Source organism: Manis javanica, chromosome 4, assembly GCF_040802235.1.
Source record: "Manis javanica isolate MJ-LG chromosome 4, MJ_LKY, whole genome shotgun sequence".
In the NCBI taxonomy this organism is placed as follows: Eukaryota; Metazoa; Chordata; class Mammalia; order Pholidota; family Manidae; genus Manis; species Manis javanica.
The window spans coordinates 92840371-92859538 of record NC_133159.1 but is presented as its reverse complement, the minus strand read 5'-3'; the positions used below and the strand labels follow the sequence as shown (position 1 = coordinate 92859538).

The 19168-nt window shown below is 39.4% G+C and overlaps 1 protein-coding gene across 5 annotated transcripts in view; it reads left to right on the top strand.

Annotated features, from left to right (window-relative positions):
- Positions 1–19168, top strand: part of VAV3 (vav guanine nucleotide exchange factor 3) — a 380328-nt gene that overhangs the window by 81171 nt on the left and 279989 nt on the right. For 3 of the 5 annotated variants that reach the window (XM_073234374.1, XM_073234373.1, XM_036998404.2), the window contains exon 2: positions 7951–8067. In XM_073234374.1, the coding sequence (XP_073090475.1) occupies positions 7951–8067 (117 nt within the window). Of the gene's footprint in view, positions 1–6056; positions 6195–7947; positions 8068–19168 lie in introns of those variants that run through there. The other 2 variants (XM_073234375.1, XM_073234376.1) reach the window with 2 other exon arrangements.

Below are 19168 nucleotides of genomic sequence, written 5' to 3'. Positions count from 1 at the left end.
AGATGTGAACCAAGGTGCTAGAGTGTGTAGGATTTACAATTAAGCCTGACATTTAGGAGTTCATCAATTCAGTAAAATTACATATAACCTATAAAGGTACTTTCATCACTGGAGAAAGTGAAAAAAGAAAGCCTGTAACTTTCTTATTAAATGACTATATTTTTGATTAAATGATTTAAAAAGCCTTTGATCCATTAAAAATGCGTCAGCCTGGTGAGTGATCAAAATGGAAACATTGGCTTTTAGTTTACTACAAAGAGGGCAGTTTTGGTTTTGTGGATTTGAGCACAAAATTGGAGCTAAGGAACAACCTTTCTCTATTTCTGGCCTTCTTCCCTGCGTGTCCACTGGGGTTCTTCATTTATTTATAATAATAGGGTCAAGAGGAAAATAACTTGAAAAGGTTGTGCAGTCCTGACCTGGTGCTACATGCAGCATAATTACAATTACAATTATAATATTGAAGGCATCTGTAGGTGTGATTTCTTCACAGAACAATGATGGTGATGCATGCCAGGATCCTGTGACTCACAAGGAAAGGACAAATAAGGTTCCTATACAAATAGAAATAATTCTTTTCTTTTAATTTCTAAAAGATGTTAAGATTTGGCTTGCCTAATTTTGAAAGACAGATGTAGAGGGAGAAAGAGGAACATGTGGTGAAAGGAACAGAAACTGAAAACCCTAGTCAGGGAGAAACTTGATTTAGTAGTATTCCCTTTCCATGCCTTCCTGCCCACTAGTTCTACAAAGGATGCCTGAGCCCTTTGGACAGGGATGAAGGAGGAGTTAGGATGACAGCAGTACTAGGGAGGGACTTGATAAAGGTCAAGCTGAGGCTCAGCTCAGAAGGAAAACTCTTGTTGTACCTTAGTATTTGTAAATGGCTCTCTTTGTGCCTTTCAAAACTGTTAACATCACCCTGTTAACGGCCACTCATGATTTGAATTATGCTAAACTCTCTGAGTCTCTCCTTCAAACAGGACAGTGAGTGTCCCACCAAGAAATGAGAACTTGAGAACTTCTTTCTTCATCAGAGAGCTTGGATGTTTGTGGTCCCTGTTATTGTTATTATTATAAAATCAGTCAGTAAGCAAGGCTACGTGGTTGTGAAGCTGTCTTAGAAATGATTGACCTTCCTACGTGATACCATTTCTCAGTTGGGATTCAAATTAACTCATTTCACAATAAGCTGTGGAAGTTTTTCCTGTTATGTAGCCTTGGTTAACACAACCAATCCATCATTGCTAACAATTTTAGAGAAGTAGATGTTTATTCTTTAAGATAAAAAAAGGGAAATGATCCTGTTTACATTTTATCATTGAGAATAGCCAAATGGCTCTCACACCAGTGGAGAAAAAGGAAGCCATACATTTTATAAAAGGAGTAGAGGGAATAGAGATTCTTCAGAGTTCTATAGTGAACTTCAGCAGTCTGAACGTTTAAATATTTCTTCTCTGTGCCATCCGGATTGCTAACATTGAAGCTGTAATACTGGAGGCCGCACCTTGAAAAGACCCTTGGCTTATCTGTCATGATAGTTACCTGTTTATGAAACATTTTCTAATCTAGAAAGCTCATGCCTGATGTATAATTTTAGAATGTCTTAGAACTTGCTGATGTTAAACTTTCTTCTTTGAAGGTTATCTGCATCTATATTGGGTTCTTTTCTACGACTTTAAGTCTCCAAGTTGTAATGAATAAGCACGCTGTTCATGTATTTCTAAGGGACAGAGAGAGGTGAGCATAGTGATTGAAGACTGGTGGCTGTGTGATTAGAATATGTCATTTGTCACTGGATTTATTGGAGAGAGAGAGACTAGGCAGTGTCTCACTGTGGGGCCTTTCCATATGTGAAGACAAGAATTAATTGACTCAATCTCCTTTTCATACATGTTGTCCCCCAACTTGCTGTTACCATATTCAGCAAATGCCCCTACTGTTCATGCAGTGTCCAAGACAGGGTATAATTCTTCTCTTTTCTTTCCCACTCCTTCATTATTCACCCCACACATATTCAACTAATTAACCAAGTATTTCCTTTCCGTATTGCCTCTTAGAGTTACTTCTTTTCCTCCTCCTATCATCTTAGTGCAAATTACCATAATTTTTTTATTACATTAGTATGACAGCATCCTAATTGTCCTTGTCTTGCCTACCTAACCAAAACATCATCTCCCTAATAGAGAAGAAAAACTTACTCTGCACACTGCAAAGTGGAGCTAGTATGTAGTAGTAGGATGTGGGCTCTGTAGCCAGAATGTCTGGATTTGAATAATGATTCCATTCCTTTGGCAAATACACTTATGTAAACTTGGGTGAACATCTAAGCCTCAGTATATATAAAAGAAAAAAGAATTAAGACTTTCCTGATTGAGTTGTTGTGAGTATTAAATGACAGAAACATTTGGCATGGAGCTTGGTACATAGCAAACACTAAAAAGTGATTACCGCAGTAGTCATGAAACGCAAAGCTGAGTATTTTCCAGTCTCCTACTTAAAGCCCTTTAACCTTGCCATTTTTTCTAGGTTAAAGACCAACTCTAATCTAGAGAGCTTGGGCCTCATGTATAATTTTAGGATGTAAATGTAGTAAGTCCCAGCCCCACTCCAGCACTGCTCCCACTGCCCCCCTCCAGAGTGTTGTGTCCATTATGAGCCACTCCCACTGCCCCCAGTGGTCTTGTCTCGTGTTTATGGATATGATACACCATATACCTGGAACTCCAAGTTGGGCAATTTCCTTTCCCCTTCTTGAATAGCAGCCACTCCTGTTTTTGTGGCCGACTCCCCCTCATCTTTCAGGTCCCATCTCATCTATCACTTTTTCCGGAAAGCTGTATCTGACCCTCCAGGCCTCCCCAAGAGCCTTTGAGTCCCATCTTCATGTGAGTTGCCATGCTGTTGTGTAACTGTGCCTGACTGGCATAGCTCTCTTGAGGGCAGATTTTGGTTCATATTTGCTTTTTATGATAACCAGTTCTTGACAGTTTCATTCCATTGACATGTGTATAATAAGTTAATAAATCAGTATCCAATTTGGGGTATGTTTAATGATATCTAATATAACATACACATCAATAATTATTTGTGAAATGAGAAAATGCTATTTAGACTTTTGCATATCCTTAATTTTGTTATCACGTATGGATACATTTAATGTTTAAAAAAAAGTTACTTAATTCTGATTTCCAAAATCCTAATCATAAATTCTAAAAAAACTATCCTAAAGTTATCTCATATAAATAAATGAGATGATTTAGCAAAGTCGTATGATTTTTTTGTCAGTTGTAAGGAGCGGTTATGAAATAGTGAGATGTATTTGTTCTTGTGTATCATAAACCATCTCTGAAGGCAGAAAGTTTTAAGCTTCTACAGAAGTTACAAAGGACTATCAGATGGCTTCTAATCTCAAAGAATTTATAGACTGGGGAGAAAAAACTTACACTGAAATAATACTGTATCAAAACACCAGTCCCATCGCTAGGAATAAAACAAATTCATGTGTTCATTAGCCATCTTCAGTGAACTCAGGTTTCCTTTTTCTTAACAGAAAGAGATCAGAGTTGGCTTTTTAGGCATTCCACAATGAAAAATACAGAATTATCTGTGAGGTATTTTAGAGACCAGTTAGGCCAATCTTGTTTACATTAACTCTATTGCAGGTAATGGATGGTTTAAGCATAGGGTGTAGTTACTGGTTCATGTGATATAATTGGCCTGTGTCTTCTGGGTGCAGCCTGGTGCTCAGAGTTTGGTTTCTAAATATCACTTGCCATGTAAGTGGAAACAGGCCTACCTGGAGAAATGGCTGATTCCAGAATGAGAGCAGAGAAAATGTGTGAGGTGGGTCTGCGACAACTTAATGTAAAAAATTATGAAGAAAATGGGGTCCTGCCAAAAGAACACAGAAACTGGTTTGAAGTTCCCCAGTGGCCAAATTTGGAAAAATAATGAACATTAAACAGAATAACAATAGCAATTGATTATTACACAAGAAAAAAAAGGGGGCAGTGGGAGAAAGGGCAGGGGAAGTTTTCTCTAGGTAAGCATACCAGCTAATGTGGAAGGAATGATAGAGTTAGATCACTCTTTTGTAGTCTTAAATGGATTTCTTGAAGCAAGGATTATCAGTGAATGCTAAATCATGGTGACAATGATTGGGAAATAGGGTAGCCACATAGTACTAATTTATCACCTCCCTATTTTTTACTGATACAAAGGGGAATGTGTACCTTTACAATAGATCTGGGAGAAACCATCTTAACCAAGGGACCATGCTTAGCATCAATAATAATGGGATAACCTAACATTCTGTGTTTTCAGATTTGATGAAATATCAAGTTCGCAGTATGAAGTATTTTTGCCAAAACTATTTAACTTGTATTTAGACTTAGCTTTTGGTTCATAGGAAATACAAGTGATGGAGTAGCGGAGATGGAGAAAATAATCAGACAAATGCAAAGTGTGGGACATTCTATGAGATAATCAGGACTCTATCAAAACTCAATGTCCATTAAAAGAAAAGCAGCAGGATTTTTGATTAAAAGGTACTGTAAAGGTAAAGCAACCAAATGCAATGGTTAAAACTTAATTGGATCTTAGATTGGGGGATATAGTGTAAAGACATTGGGTGGCTAACTGAGAAAATTTGAATATGGAATGGATATTAGAAAGTATGGTATTATTAATATCTTAAGTGTGATAATGGTATTCTGGGTATGTAGAAAAATACCTGTATTCCTAGGAGATGCATGTTGAGTTGCGCTATGATGTCTACAACTTTTAAAACTTCAGCAAAAAAATTTTATAAATAGAGAAAGGGGTTGATACACAGAAGCATATATGAAAGTATAGTATTGTTGTTGAGTAGATGTACTATACTTTCAGCTTTTGGCTCAAAAAATTTGAAAATAAACTGGAAAAAGAAAGAGTTCAATATGATGAAAACAAAGCAAAAGTCTTGTGGTGCGCAGGCACACTGTCTGGCCCAGTTCTGTCCAGGGCTTTCACAACGGCATTAGGGCCACTTCCTCCATCCCTCAGCTCTCCCTGTCCTTGCACAGAGGCGAACACCTGTGAGCATCAAGTGAAGTGTGATCCTAGTGTTAGCAGCTGAATTTTAGTTAACTGAGAAAATTTCCAGATAAGATTAATAGAGAAGCTTGGAGCAGAACTTTGTCTTATTAGTTTTTAGCATTTCCGGTGTCAGGAATTATGTAGGCATTCAAAAACTAATGACTGAAAAAAATACATAAATAAAGGAGTGACCAAATTTGAGGATTGCCTGGAGAAGTGAGAGCATACCAGTGACCTTTTTCAAATCCAGTAAATATTTGTGGAATTTAATAGAATTGAGCTAGTTAAAGGGCACATAAGGTGAAGATTGATTTCAGAAGTAAAGGGAAGGGCTGTTTTTAAATCTATGCATGTAATAATGACTACATTTTTTTCTTTCTTTCTTTTTTTTTCTTTTTACTTTCAGTAATAGTACTGGCCTTCCTGAATTAATGATCAAAGCGCTTGAGTGGAAGTCCACTGTAGTTTTCCTACACAGGGGGAAAATTTGAGTTTGGTGAGAAGTCTTCAGAGGGTGGCATGTGCAATTACGTTTTGTTCCTTGGTGAGCTATGAGTTGGGCACTTAATTATGTAAAAAATATTGCAAGAGAGCAGTTGCATAATCCCCAAGAGAGTAATTATTGTCCATCTTGGCAGAATGCAAGGCTTTTAATCTGTAAATAAGCAGTCCTGTGTGGAAGAGCTCCATGCAGAGCGATTCTGTGTTGTAAAGGTCTTATGCATTTTTTAACGTGAAAGCAGTAACTGTGTGTGCTGATTGGCTGTTGCCTTTGTGCTTCAAAGGGTTTATGATGCTTCCCCTGTGGTTTTAACCCCTGTTGAAATATTGAAGCCTCTGAGAAGGATTCCTGTAAAAGGTAAAGCTGTCTGAGTTAAGCCAATGAAAAACCTGAATGTTTCAAGTGTAGAGGAAGTGAAATGTGCTTTCTGTAACCTGAAAACAAACCAAGATGAAGAGCAAAATGACAAAATGAAACCCTTGCAGTGCTTAAAAAACAGAAGGCAAAGATGTAATAATTAGCTAGTAGGTTCTTACTTCTTGAAGGTTAATAATTTTATTTTTATGGGTGCAATTGCAGTTAATAGTTCTAAGAAGAATTAATTCACTTTCAGGTAAGTATGTGCTTTGCTTAGGTGGATCTGAGTCTTTCAGATAGTGAAAGTATATTCTGTTGTTTTATTTAAGTTATCGGTGGCTTCCGACTTCCCTTGTCCCTCCTGTTAGTATTGATGGGTTGAGCATGCTCTTCTCTAAGGCTAGCTTTCCCATTTGAGCCCTAGATCTCCCTTCCCCTTTGCCTTCTCAAGGACTGCATTTGGGTGACTGTCGATCTCTTACATGACCAACTTTCCCCTCTTTACCAAATTATTCCTATCAAAATAGAAGCATGTTGTAACAGCTTCCAATGTTTTAAAAAGCCCTTTCTTGACTTGTCTTTCTCTCTGACTGCCTCCTCAATCCTCTGCTCCCCTTTGCAGCAGAACTCCTCAAGAGTCAATGTTCTGTCTTCACTTCCTCCATTTCCATGTTCTCTTGAACCTGCTCTGAGCAGTCTTTCACCCCAGCCCTCCACACAGAACCTGCTTTTGTCAAGGTGTACCTTCACCTTGCCAGATTCGATGGATGGCACAGGTGAAATCTTAGTTGATTAGCAACAGGAGATGACACAGTTTATCACATCTTCTTCCTAGAAATAATTTTTTCACCTGGCTTCAAGGAAATCCTGTTCTGGTCTCCAGCCTCCCTCCTCCCTGGTCCCTCTTTCTCAGCCTCTTTGTGGGCTGATCTTCTGTGATTACCTGGTCTCAGGGCCTCTCCTCTCCTTTGCTTTCTCCCAAAGATACTCAGACAGTAGAATGGTTAAAAACAGTATGTACTCTAAGGACTCCCAAATTTAGGCCTGGAATACACACCTGTACCCTGGACTCCAGACCTGTGCATCCAGTTGCCTGCTGCCCCACATCCTGTTGGATGACCAAAAGGCATCTCGAACTTAGCACAGTCAAAATATAACCGTGGCCTTCCCATGGTTTTCTCACCACGGTTAATGCAGTAGTGCAGTGGCCTCCTTTCAGGCTGCCTGTCTCATCCTTGCTCCAGCCCTTTTCACTCTATACTCGAAACAGCAGCCTGAAAGACCCTTTTAAGAAGTCGGATCATTGTCCTTCTCTGCCACCAGTCCTGCAGTGACTTCTTGACTGAGAGTAAAGGCCTGTCCAACAATGTCCTTCATCATCTGACCCCATTACCTTTCTAGCTCACCTCCTTCCTTTCTCCTTATCACTTGCTCTGTTCTAGCCTCATTAGCTGCTTCCTTAGACATACTTCAGAAACTTGTGCCTCAGGGTCTTAACACGAGATGCTGTCCTGGGCTGGAATACTGCCCTGTAATCCTGCAGGGTTTGCACCTTCACCACTGTCAAATCTCTGGCTCATCAGTTCCCCTCTTGTTGACCCCTTTCTAACAACCCCATGTAAATGCCCTGCCCCACCCTCACAAGCACTCCTGATCCCTCTATAAAATAAAAATGGACATAAAAATATTTATTTACTTTTGAAAATGAAACATTGAAAATAGAAATATTTTATGAACATAAAAATATTTACTTTTCTGTTTTTGCTGCTAAGTGAGTTCTTGTCTGTCTTGTCTTATTAGCATGTACATTTCACCAGGCCAGAAGTTTTGTCTGCCTTTTACTGAAATTTTGTGCCAAAGAGAGAGTGGGCACTCAGTAAACACTGCTGAAGGGGTAATTGAAAGCAATCTCAAAAGCAGATGAGTCTTTCCTTGTCATTTTTATAACCTTTTGGGTGTGACATCATTCAGAATGATTTGCTGCATACTGACAGCTGTTTTCTCTTCCTCAGTTTCTCTGCCTGAAGAACATAAGGACATTCCTCACGGCCTGCTGCGAGAAGTTTGGGATGAGAAAGAGTGAACTCTTCGAGGCGTTTGACCTGTTTGATGTTCGTGACTTTGGAAAGGTAATGACGTCTTATTTTTTATGTATTTTTTTATTGGAAAACACTTGATGAAATAGTGTTTCTTATTCTGTAGAAGTGGGGCATGTAACTCAAGAGGTCTTGGCATTTGCTTTATGTGGCTGAGTTTCTCACGGAGGTGACTTGGACAAAAAAACCATAGTGGCAACAATTGTCCAAATGAGATGAGATGTATATTTTAATTTGAAGCAGTATAAGGAGCATCTTTTATCCAGGGGTCAGTTTTCCTCTTGGTTACCTCAGAGGGCAGGATTACTATTTCCTGTGCTAGGTCTGAGGACCAGTTCTTCGCCTCCAGCCTTCTCTGAACCTGAAAGGTACCTACTTTTTGGGAGCTGAGAAATTTGTTGTTCTATTGCCCCTCTCTCTGTTTTGACACTTGGATAAGCCTTGGGGAGGACATGACTTACTGGGGTTGTTGAATAACCCCTATTGGCTTGGATTTCAGCAGATCCATGTTAGATTGTTAGGCTTCAGTGATGTTTGTCGCATGTAAATTGCTTTACTGTTTCCTGTCATTACTTGCATGTACACCAAATACTCGTGTATAACAGGTTACATAAATCAGCTTTTCAAAAGTTCTGGTTGTTTATTTTGAAGTGATTGGGCATAAAGTTAGGCATCTTGCATGTAAGAAGCCATAAAAGAGTCAGTTAATTAAGATGACTTATTTGAACCTCTGGGACATAATTGCATTAGAAAATAAGCACATAAGAAGGGAAAAAAATACATGATATTGAGAAGTTTGGCCTTATTCTTGTAATTCAGATGCTAGTATCAACAAAAGGTTGTTTGAGAATGACAGTTTATTTGATTTCTAAGATGTAATATTTTGGTTATAAACTAGAAACCAAGCGATGGACTGATTTGCTTGGCAATGGGAATAAATAACACAAACTTGAAACACAGGCCTAAGGAATTTGATGCTGAAATACAGCAAGTATGGGGAAGCCACCCTGCCCAGGGAGAAGGAAGGCTGGGTGCCTGACCTGTAGTCACTTTGGGATTTTCTGGAAGTCACCAGTCCCCTCAACCATCAGACCAACTGCCAGCTTGCAAGTCTATACCAGAGGAAATGGGTATAAGCACAGGGTTCCTAAAATTCCTTTTTTCTCTGACAAGCTGTGAACTGTCTTGGGGTCCAAAAAACAGTACGATGGCAGCTAAGGTTAATAACTAAAGAGACAAATGTTGCACAGATTCTTATCTGTACACATGTAGTCAGTTGTCCATTGTGGTGAATTCTGCTTCCTAGTCTTTTCTGGGATCTCCCTCAGATTTGGTTCAGGAAATCTACCTTGAATCATACGCTTTGATATGGATGTTTTCTTTTGGAAGTTGGGAAAATGCTGGGAAAACCAAAGGAATTTATGAAATTAAAAAGCCCAAGTGACCTATCACTTGACATCTAATTGCCCTTTATCTTTATGGAACGAAGAAAGATTTAGGTTACAGCACGAGTTCGATTTATGGTACTGTAAGTGTTAATCAACACAAATGAGTGGTAACTTTTCATTTGTAAGATGGTGAAGAACACACATTTTGGGCACTCTCAAAGGACTTATGATAATTTTGCCTATCAGTGTTACCTTTAATTCCTAGTGTTGAACTTTTATCCCGTGTTAAAAGGGTGTTCTTTTCTTTTCAAACTCATATGTCTACAAAAATTAGAATAGTTCAGAACACTTCCTATACCTTGATTTAAAGAACAAAATCATAGAAGGCTGGGCAATGAGTTAGTGACTTGAACTTAACCAGGAGTCAGCAGAGAGAGCCCTCGAGATGAACTATGGCTCTTACTATCAGGATTGTTAAATACTGACACAGGTTCCTGCCAGAAGTGGAGTGTCTGTCTGAGACTGCTGAGTCTTTTCCCTGATTTGGGCTGGGCAGTGCTTGGGTGCCCTTTCTGGAACCCGAACAGCTTCTCACTGTCCTGGTGTTTATGTTTTTGGGTAAATGTGAAAAATAATTAATTTTCTTATTTAAAAAAAAAGATGGAAGCTTTCTGGCTTTCTGCTAACAACAACAGCAAATAAGTAAAATCTTGTTAGTTGATTGCTTAAGACATGTAATAAACTTTTCGCCCCATGAACATTAGAAGTCATTAATTATATTACTTTATGCGTTGCAGCAGAATCTATAAATTTGCTCCCTTTCAGGCTGCAAATAAAGGATTTTCTATTCTGGTTAGACTGTTATTTTTGGATTAATGTTTTTGCTATTTGGAAGCATTTCCTACAGATGCTGGAGTTCTTGTTTGCAAAGTCAAATAATGAGCTTCACAAACACCCAAGGTAGGATAGCCAGGGAGAGGCTTTTATTTAGAAATAAAGTGAGAGGACAGAGCTCCTGGCTTACACCGGGAGGGGACAAGAGAGCCTGGGGTGGTGTGTTGTCTAGAGGACTTAGAGGCAGTTGAGGATATTTGAGAATTAAGGGCTTAGGGTGTGGCCTTGTACCACCTGCCCTGCCCTCAAGGTGGGCTGGGTTGTTGTGCCCAGGGCTGTTTGCAGTGAAGTCACGGGTTATGCTGAGATACCCTTGCGGAACACTCAAACCTTCCAGGCCAAGTTGCTCCTGGCCTTTTGACCTTTAACTGATCTCACCGAAGATGTCTACATTCCTAGTCTAGTATCTTTACCCTAGAGAATTAGTGTGACCTTGACTTGGCATAATACTGGACACAGAGTTTCGATAGGGACTTTACATTGTTACATTGCTTTGACTGTAAATACCCTGCCTTGCTTTTTCTGGAGGCCCTCACCCTCCTCTGTCTAAGCCCATGGTCCCTGTCTCACTACTGAGCTGTCTGGTGGCACATTTACAGTGCAGAAGCATGTGGGATTTTTCTTTAATGAGGCCAGTATCTAGTAAGTAATAGAAATCAGGCTGCTGCGCTGTCCAGAGAGTGATGGTGTTAGCTCCTCCCCTTGGTGGCTCTGGGTAGGTGTAAGGGCCTGCTTCCCACTGTCCACAGACTTCTTGTCTGTTTTTTAAGTATTGTAAAGCACTTTGCAAGTGTAAGTTGATTAATTAATTTCCTTTTATTTATTATATTGTATTTTATGGTACATATAATAAAATCTTAGTGTGCAGCTTAATGAATTTTGGCATCTGTTCACACTGCTGTAGAAATTGCCCAGATCAAGATATCAGGTATTCTCACTAATGTTTATTCCCCCTTCACCAATTTCACTCATTCCCCCTGAGATGGTGTATTTTCTTGAATCAAAGAGGATCACTCCTGGCCAAAAGCAGTTCCAGCTGACTGTAGGAACAATAGGGTAGTTTGATTTGTCAAGGTTCAGGACAGACAGCGCCAAAAGGAATTCAAAACCCCACGTAGGGTTGGGTCAGGGTTGGGTCGTGTTTTGATTAAGAATATGGTTTCTGGGTTGGATCTCAATTTGAATTCTGGTTGTACTTATTACTAGTGTGTGACCCTGGGCAAGTCATTTAACTTCTTTGAGCTTCAATTTCCTTATGTACAAATTGAGAATAGGTGAGAAATGAAGTAATGTATGTAAACTGTTTAACAGAGTGTCTAGGTCCAAGGTATGTACTTGTTAAATATTAACTGTTATTATTATTCTTTTTGTTACTTTTATTACAACCCTCATTACTACTGTAAATTGGTTTCAGATTCAGTGATAAACATTGGGGTTGAATTTTGAAATGAGTGCAAGAACTAATGGTAATGGAGGGTGGAGATTAGGAAACAAACTTCGCTCTTTCTAATGTGGTGTAGCATTAATCTACTTTGTTTTGCACAGCTGTCTTTCTCCCTCCTTCTGTGGCTTTGGATTTCCTTTGAGAAATCACCCTTTGCCCTTTTCCAGTCTTGTAGTTGGGATGGCTCAATCAATTAGAGTATCTCATCCCTTTGACCATAGTGCTGGGTTCGGGGAGGGTGCAGGTCACTTAGGTGGGACCAGTGTGGTGCGTTGAGACCTTTGCAGGAGCAGTTTCATTTTGCTCTCTTCCTACTGTGGAAGTGTGTGGATATGAGGCCTGAGGAGCCACAGCCGTCTGGGCACCACTTGGAGTTTCGCAACAGACCCAGTTCAGAGGAAGTAGAGCCGGGAAGTATCCTGGTGGCATCCTGGGAGGCTGGAATCAGCTGTGCCAAAGCCAGATATGTGTTTGTGGATTTTCCATGACAGGAATCAATACTTTCCTTTTTCCTTCCTCAGGCCAGCTTTCCTTAGTTACCTGAGCCAAAAGGGAGAGAAATCTGTTACTCACTTGGTTTGGTCCGATGATTTCAGTTGTGTAGATGTGTTTATTACCAAAGTTCCATACCACTTGGAGGCTGTTTGGTAGCCTCTACATCTTCTATCATAAACAGAAAAGGAGATATGAAGACAGAGGCTTAGAAGGTCTTCGTTTTGCAGCGTGTAGTTAAATACAAATACAGTCCCAGTTTTGTGGTAAATGCTTCCTATTCTTTACCATTGGCCAAGCAGTCTCACAGATCTTCAGGTTTGGAAGAGACTCTGCGTCATCAGACATCTTTCTTAGTTTGTCTGTGCTCTTCCGGCTCTAGAAAGTGGGCGTGTATGCCTCTGCAGACTGGGACCTCGCTTTGTCCTGAGGCCCCTGGCCGTATCTGTACTGGGGTCATGCAGAATGATCTGAAGGTGACTTTAAAACCTCAGGGTAGAAGGGACTGAAAGAAGTGCCTGACTCACACACTGAATAGGGTTTAGAGATAGTCACTGATTTAAACAAAATGGTCCAAGAGGTCAGAAAACCCTGCAGGATTCTGTGTGATCTCCGAGTTGTTGCTTCACTGCTTTCATCCTCAGTTTCTGCAGCTATAAATGGGATCATAATTTGTACCATACAGAATTACTGTGAAAGTGGATTAATTTATGTAAAATGCCTGGCCTGGGCTCAATATATGGTAATGTGAATAATTTAGATCCAGTCTGGGAACAGTAGTTTGGGTAGATGCAGATCATTCTGAGCTCTGAATGTAGGTAAGTGTAAGGTCAAAAAGAGGAGTATAGTCTTAGTTTCTTGAAATTCAGTTTATTTGGTTTGACTGTTTCTGGTTCAGAGTATTGACATTTTAATGCATGTGTGTGTACATGTGTGATACACATTTATGGTTATTTGCGTTGTGTTTTCCTAGGTTTTTGTGATAAGAATATATTTCTTTTGTGTGTATGCATAATTCAGCTGAGAGATCTGTAGTGAACTTTCACCGAAGGTAGCTGATGCCTTAGCACTCATTGATTTTTTTTCTCCCTAAGATATAAACCAAATTAGCAATTAACTACATCAGATTCAGGATAGATGGTTTAGTTCTTGAGCGCCTTATTAAATACATCATCATTTAGAAATAAATTTGAGCTTGTTGAGAAAATCAAGGGGGTACATCGTTAACTTAATGTGGAAAAAGTCTTTAAAATTGTTTGTGTAATGGAAATCCCCAACTGTCTATACTGTCTCCACTAAGAGGCTTTAGCATCTGCCTGCCCCCCACCCCGCCCGCAACCCCCATAGCTTAAATCAGCTCTCTTCTTCAGCTCACTATGAGACTTTGAGATCAAGTAAATGTGGGGTTCACCTTCCCTCTCCTCAGCCACTTATGTGGGAAAGTTACTCAACATCTCAGTGTTTGATCTATAAAATGGCTCTGATCGTGATCCCTACTGCATAGGATTATAATGAGGACTGTGAACCCGATTCTGCCGTGATCTGCACAACTAGCACAGTGAGGGGAGGAGGCTCAGTCAGTGGTTAACTTCTCCTGAGCAACTCATCCATCATTTCTTCATTCTGCTAATGTTTGTGTGCTTCCTGTGCCAGGCGTGTGCCAAGTGCCTGCTTACTCAGGGTGGACACGCAGCTTCCTGTCCTCAAGGTGCTAGTAGAATGCAGGTAACAAAACCAGTAAAGCACAAATAAACGAGATAATTACGAGTGGTAAGTACCATTGAAGAAATAAAGAGTAAAATGGTGAACTACTAGAGGAAGGCACGTCAGACTGGGTGGTCAGAAAAATCTCTTTAAGATGCATGCAGACCCAGTGGGAAGAAGATTCTAGTACTGCTGCATGCTTACTCAGATTAAGATTTAAATAATTTATAAAGCATATTTTATATAGACTCAAGTCCCACCTTTGGGGCTTGGGATAGTCTTTTAACTACAGTTAAGGAATGCCCCATATTGCAGAAGATATCAGTAATTAAATAAATCATTACATGACAGCATGCTCAGTGCAATAACTGACAAATGGAATGACGCTGTGGGGAATGCAAGAGGAAGGGATGCGTTAAGGAAGGTGGACATGTGGTTAAGGAAGGTACCTCAGAATTTATTGGACAGCTAGGAGGGGCTGCTGGAGATGGGTATTTATTAGGTGCTTACCAATGCGTTTTTTTTTATGTTACCATTTTACTGTGTCCTCACAGCAATGCTATGATGTTGGTATTTATCTCCATTTTATGGCTGAAGAAACTGTCTCACAGCTATTCAAATGAGTCATGGCTTGAAGGTGTTGGAGCATGGAGCTGAGACAATGTTTGTCTAACTTCAAAGACTGTTCTTAATGACTTTACTGCACTACTTCCAAGCAGAAGTGGGAAGCACTATCTAGATAGAGGGAAAGTCATGCAAGAAGATGTGGAAGTGAGATCCATGCAGAATGTTTGGGGCTCTGCAGAGAGTCCTCATAGCTTTAGTGTAAGATGCACTGGGCTGAGCTGGATCTGGAGGTTCAACAGAGACTGGGGCCAGATGTGAGGGTTCTGGGGTCTTGCAGGGTCTACATGGATTCTGACGAAGGTCCAGTGAGTGGTTTTTAACAGACATGGGTGACCTACTGTGTGCTTGAGCTAAGCATTGCCAGCAGTGGGGCTGGGCAGAACTGTTATGCTTGTGTTTGGAAAGTAGGTATGAGACTGAACCCTGGGGGTGAAAACTGAAGACCTTTGCTAGAGCAATAGCAAGAGGGACCCAGAGTTGAGAGCTTATGGGCATTTAGGAATTGATGCTTCCCATGAAAGGGTAAGGAGAGGCCAGACAGAACGTTGACTCTTCAGCTGCTCCTGGATGAGACAGTGTTTTTTTTTAACGAATGTAAAAGAATTCTAATGACATTGACACTCACTTTCTATAGTTATATTTTGCAACCCAATAGGCATTTTATCTGTTTTATTTTTCAAAGGTTTTTACTATATTTGACCATTGCTAATTTTCCCTGTATTTCATTTTTGATGTCTTTTGCACTTGCTGATTATTTAGTAGAGATTTGGTGTCTGGTAGAATACTTAAAAGCTTTCTTTGCGTTTAATTCTTTCTTTTAAAAATTGAAGTTTTCTTTTGTAATAGGAAACTTTCTAGGAATATTTGTCTGTATTTCTGAGGCTGTGGCAAAAAATCTATGCTGATTAGTGCATACGTTCTTATTCCCAGCATGGTTGTTGGGTCATGTCTCATGGCAGCATCGCCAGAGATCCTTAACCCTGTCACTTTGGCTAAAGGGAAAGTATAGTTTATCCAAGTTACACATGGAGTTCATTGAGTCTGATTTGTCCAATAAATTGTTACTGTGAATGTGATGATTGGGATATCTACCAACAGGATTAGTTAAGTCCAGTGCGTGGTATTATAGTAGCTGGTTACTCAAATACATAAGCAGGAGTGATGCAAAACTCTTGGCCTTTAGTCCTTTAATTGTTTTGCCTGTGTATTTCCTCTCAACAGGATCCTTTAGAAAAGGAGGGTGATATTTTCCATATTTTTTCTTCTTCTTCTTTTTTTTAAATGGTTTATGAACATCTTTAGGAATAAAGGAGGGCTGGCCTTTTCTTTTCATGCTCAGTGAGAGGAGTGGTGTGGGGTGGAGCTGGATAAATACTCTCATCTACACATAATTAGCATAGGAAGTGTGCATCGGGAGTGTTACAAACACCAAACAACTACAGGGAACAATACTTGGCAGTCACTGCAGCTGTGTGAAGTCCGACCATGCAAGCTTCCTCTGGATAGCTTTTAGTTTCTGAGTTGTTTGTTTTCTACCTAAAATGCCTGTGACGTTGGAGGACTGCATTGGAGAAATATGAATTGATTATGGGCCTTTCTATGGTTTGCCTCAGTGCCAGTTGTAATGTCCTTTGGACATGAAAATTCCAGCTGAATCAATGTCTGAGGATGAATAGTGTCAGGACAAACCAGTGCATAGAGCAGACAAAAATCATTAGGTTAGAATAAATGAATGGCATTTACATCTTCCAGATATTCCCCCTGGAAGTGTGTGCATGTGCGCACACAATTGATTTCACTAACTGTGCCTGGTGACCCTAATGTAGGCTTTAACTTGTTGGTGCTCTCCTCCTGTGTCCCTAGGATATGAAGGACAATGCTTGCTGCTTCAGAGTAGATAGGCACCTCATAGATGATTACCACTCTAAGTTGTCTTTTGAAAACTGCCTACTCATAATTCATCTTAGACAAAATGATCACGTTAGAATGGTTCTATTATGATATGGGAAGGTATAATTCACCATTTTTATTGGTTCGTCTAGGTCAAGTTTTGATAATGATTGATAGTATTAGCTGTGGATTGGGTATAGTAATAAAGAAAATGCATACAAGGCCAGAGTCAATGTGTATTAACTCGGTGTGCGCTCCTTAGATCTATAAAGTGTAACATTGCTTTAGCAAAATCACTGATGTTTTTCTAATAGCCTATTAGATTTTTGGGAGGGAGCAGCAGAAAAATATGAGTGTATTGATTGCCAGATAATAAAGTACAATTTCTTAGGGAATTAGTAATTTAAAATTTCATGGCATTATATTAAAACTACTATTAAATATAATAAAAGGGAGATGGGTTAATGAGTACTGGTCTTTCAAAAAAACTGCTGAGGAGTTTTCACATTTATTGTAACTTGGATTTTGGTCAGTAGACTGTCCCTAAGATCTTTTCAAGTTAAGTATGCATATGCATTTAGGTAGATTAAAAAAAACATTATCAAACACATGTATCATTTTTCCTACTCTGTGTTGGGCTCATAGTTGGACTCCTTTCTACAGTATTTCAAAGATTCCTAGTTAGAAATTTCCTAAGTAGCAATGGCTTCAGTTATGGATAATGAATTATTTAGAAAATTATCACTACTGATAAATGATAATATTTCTTAAATTTTCTACTCATTGACCCTGGAGCAGCATAGAATTAATTTGTAGCTCTCCTATAGGACAATCCTTCAACCAGTTGAAAAAGAAGATTCTCTCTTTTTTTTTAAATTTTTTAATTTTGATGCCATTAATGTACAATTACTTGAACAACATTATGGTTACTAGACTCCCCCCATTATCAAGTCCCACCCCCCCCCATACCCCATTAAAGTCACTGTCCATCAGTGTAGTAAGATGCTATAGAATCATTACTTGTCTTCTCTGCATATACTGCCTTTCCCATGTCCCCCCACCCCCACTACATTATGTGTGCTAATCGTAATGCCCATTTCCCCCCTTATCCCTCCCTTCCCACCCACCCTCCTCAGTCCCTTTCCCCTTGGTAACTGTTAGTCCATTCTTGGGTTCTGCGAGTCTGCTGCTGTTTCGTTCCTTCAGTATTTTCTTTGTTCTTATACTCCACAGATAAGTGAAATCATTTGATACTTATCTTTCTCTGCCTGGCTAATTTCACTGAGCATAAATACCCTCTAGTTCCATCCATGTTGTAGCCAATGGTGGATTTGTTTTCTTCTTATGGCTGAATAATATTCCATTGTGTATATTTACCACATCTTCTTTATCCATTCATCTACTGATGGACACTTAGGTTGCTTCCATTTCTTGGCAATTGTAGATAGTGCTGTGATAAACATAGGAGTGTATATGTCTTTTTCAAACTGGGCTGCTGCATTCTTAGGGTAAATTCCTAGAAGTGGAATTCCTGGGTCAAATGGTATTTTTATTTTTAGTTTTATGAGGAACCTCCATACTGCTTTCCATGATGGTTGAACTAGTTTACATTCCCACCAGCAGTGTAGGAGGGTTAGTTTCTCCACATCCTCACCAACATTTGTGGTTGTTTGTCTTTTGGATGTTGGACATCCTAACTGGTGTGAGGTGATACCTCATTGTGGTTTTAATTTGCATTTCTCTGATGATTAGCGATGTGGAGCATCTTTTCATGTGTCTGTTGGCCATCTGAATTTCTTCTTTGGAGGAGTGTCAGTTCAGCTCCTCTGCCCATTTTTCAATTGGATTATTTGCTTCTTGTTTGTTGAGGTGTGTGAGCTCTTTATATAATTTGGATATCAACCCCTTATCGGATCTGTCATTTATGAATATATTCTCCCATACTGTAGGATGCCTTTTTGTTCTACTGATGGTATTCTTTGCTGTACAGAAGCTTTTTAGTTTGATATAGTCCCACTTGTTCATTTTTGCTTTTGTTTCCCTTGCCTGGGGAGATATGTTCATAAAGAAGTTGCTCATGTTTATGTCTAAGATATTTTTGCCTACATTTTTTTCTAAGAGTTTTATGGTTTCATGACTTATATTCAGGTCTTTGATCCATTTTGAGTTTACTTTTGTGTACGGATTAGACAGTAATCCAGTTTCGTTCTCTTACATGTAGCTGTCCAGTTTTGCCAACACCAGCTATTGAAGAGGCTGTCATTTCCCTATTGTATATCCATGGCTCCTTTATTGTATTTTAATTGACCATATATGCTTGAGTTTCTATTTGGACTTTCTGTTCTGTTCCACTGGTCTGTGGGTCTGTTCTTGTGCCAGTACCAAATTGTCTTGATTACTGTGACTTTGTAGTAGAGCTTGAAGTCAGGGAGCGTAATTCCGCCTGCTTTATTTTTCCTTCTCAGGATTGTTTTGGCTATTCAGGGTCTTTTGTCATTCCATATGAATTTTAGAACTATTTGCTGTAGTTCATTGAAGAATGCTGTTGGTATTTTGATAGGGATTGCATTGAATCTGTAGATTGCTTTAGACAGGATGGTCATTTTGACAATATTAATTCTTCCTAGCCAAGAGCCTGGGATGAATTTCCATTTATTAGTGTCCTCTTTAATTTCTCTTACATGTGAAGATTCTT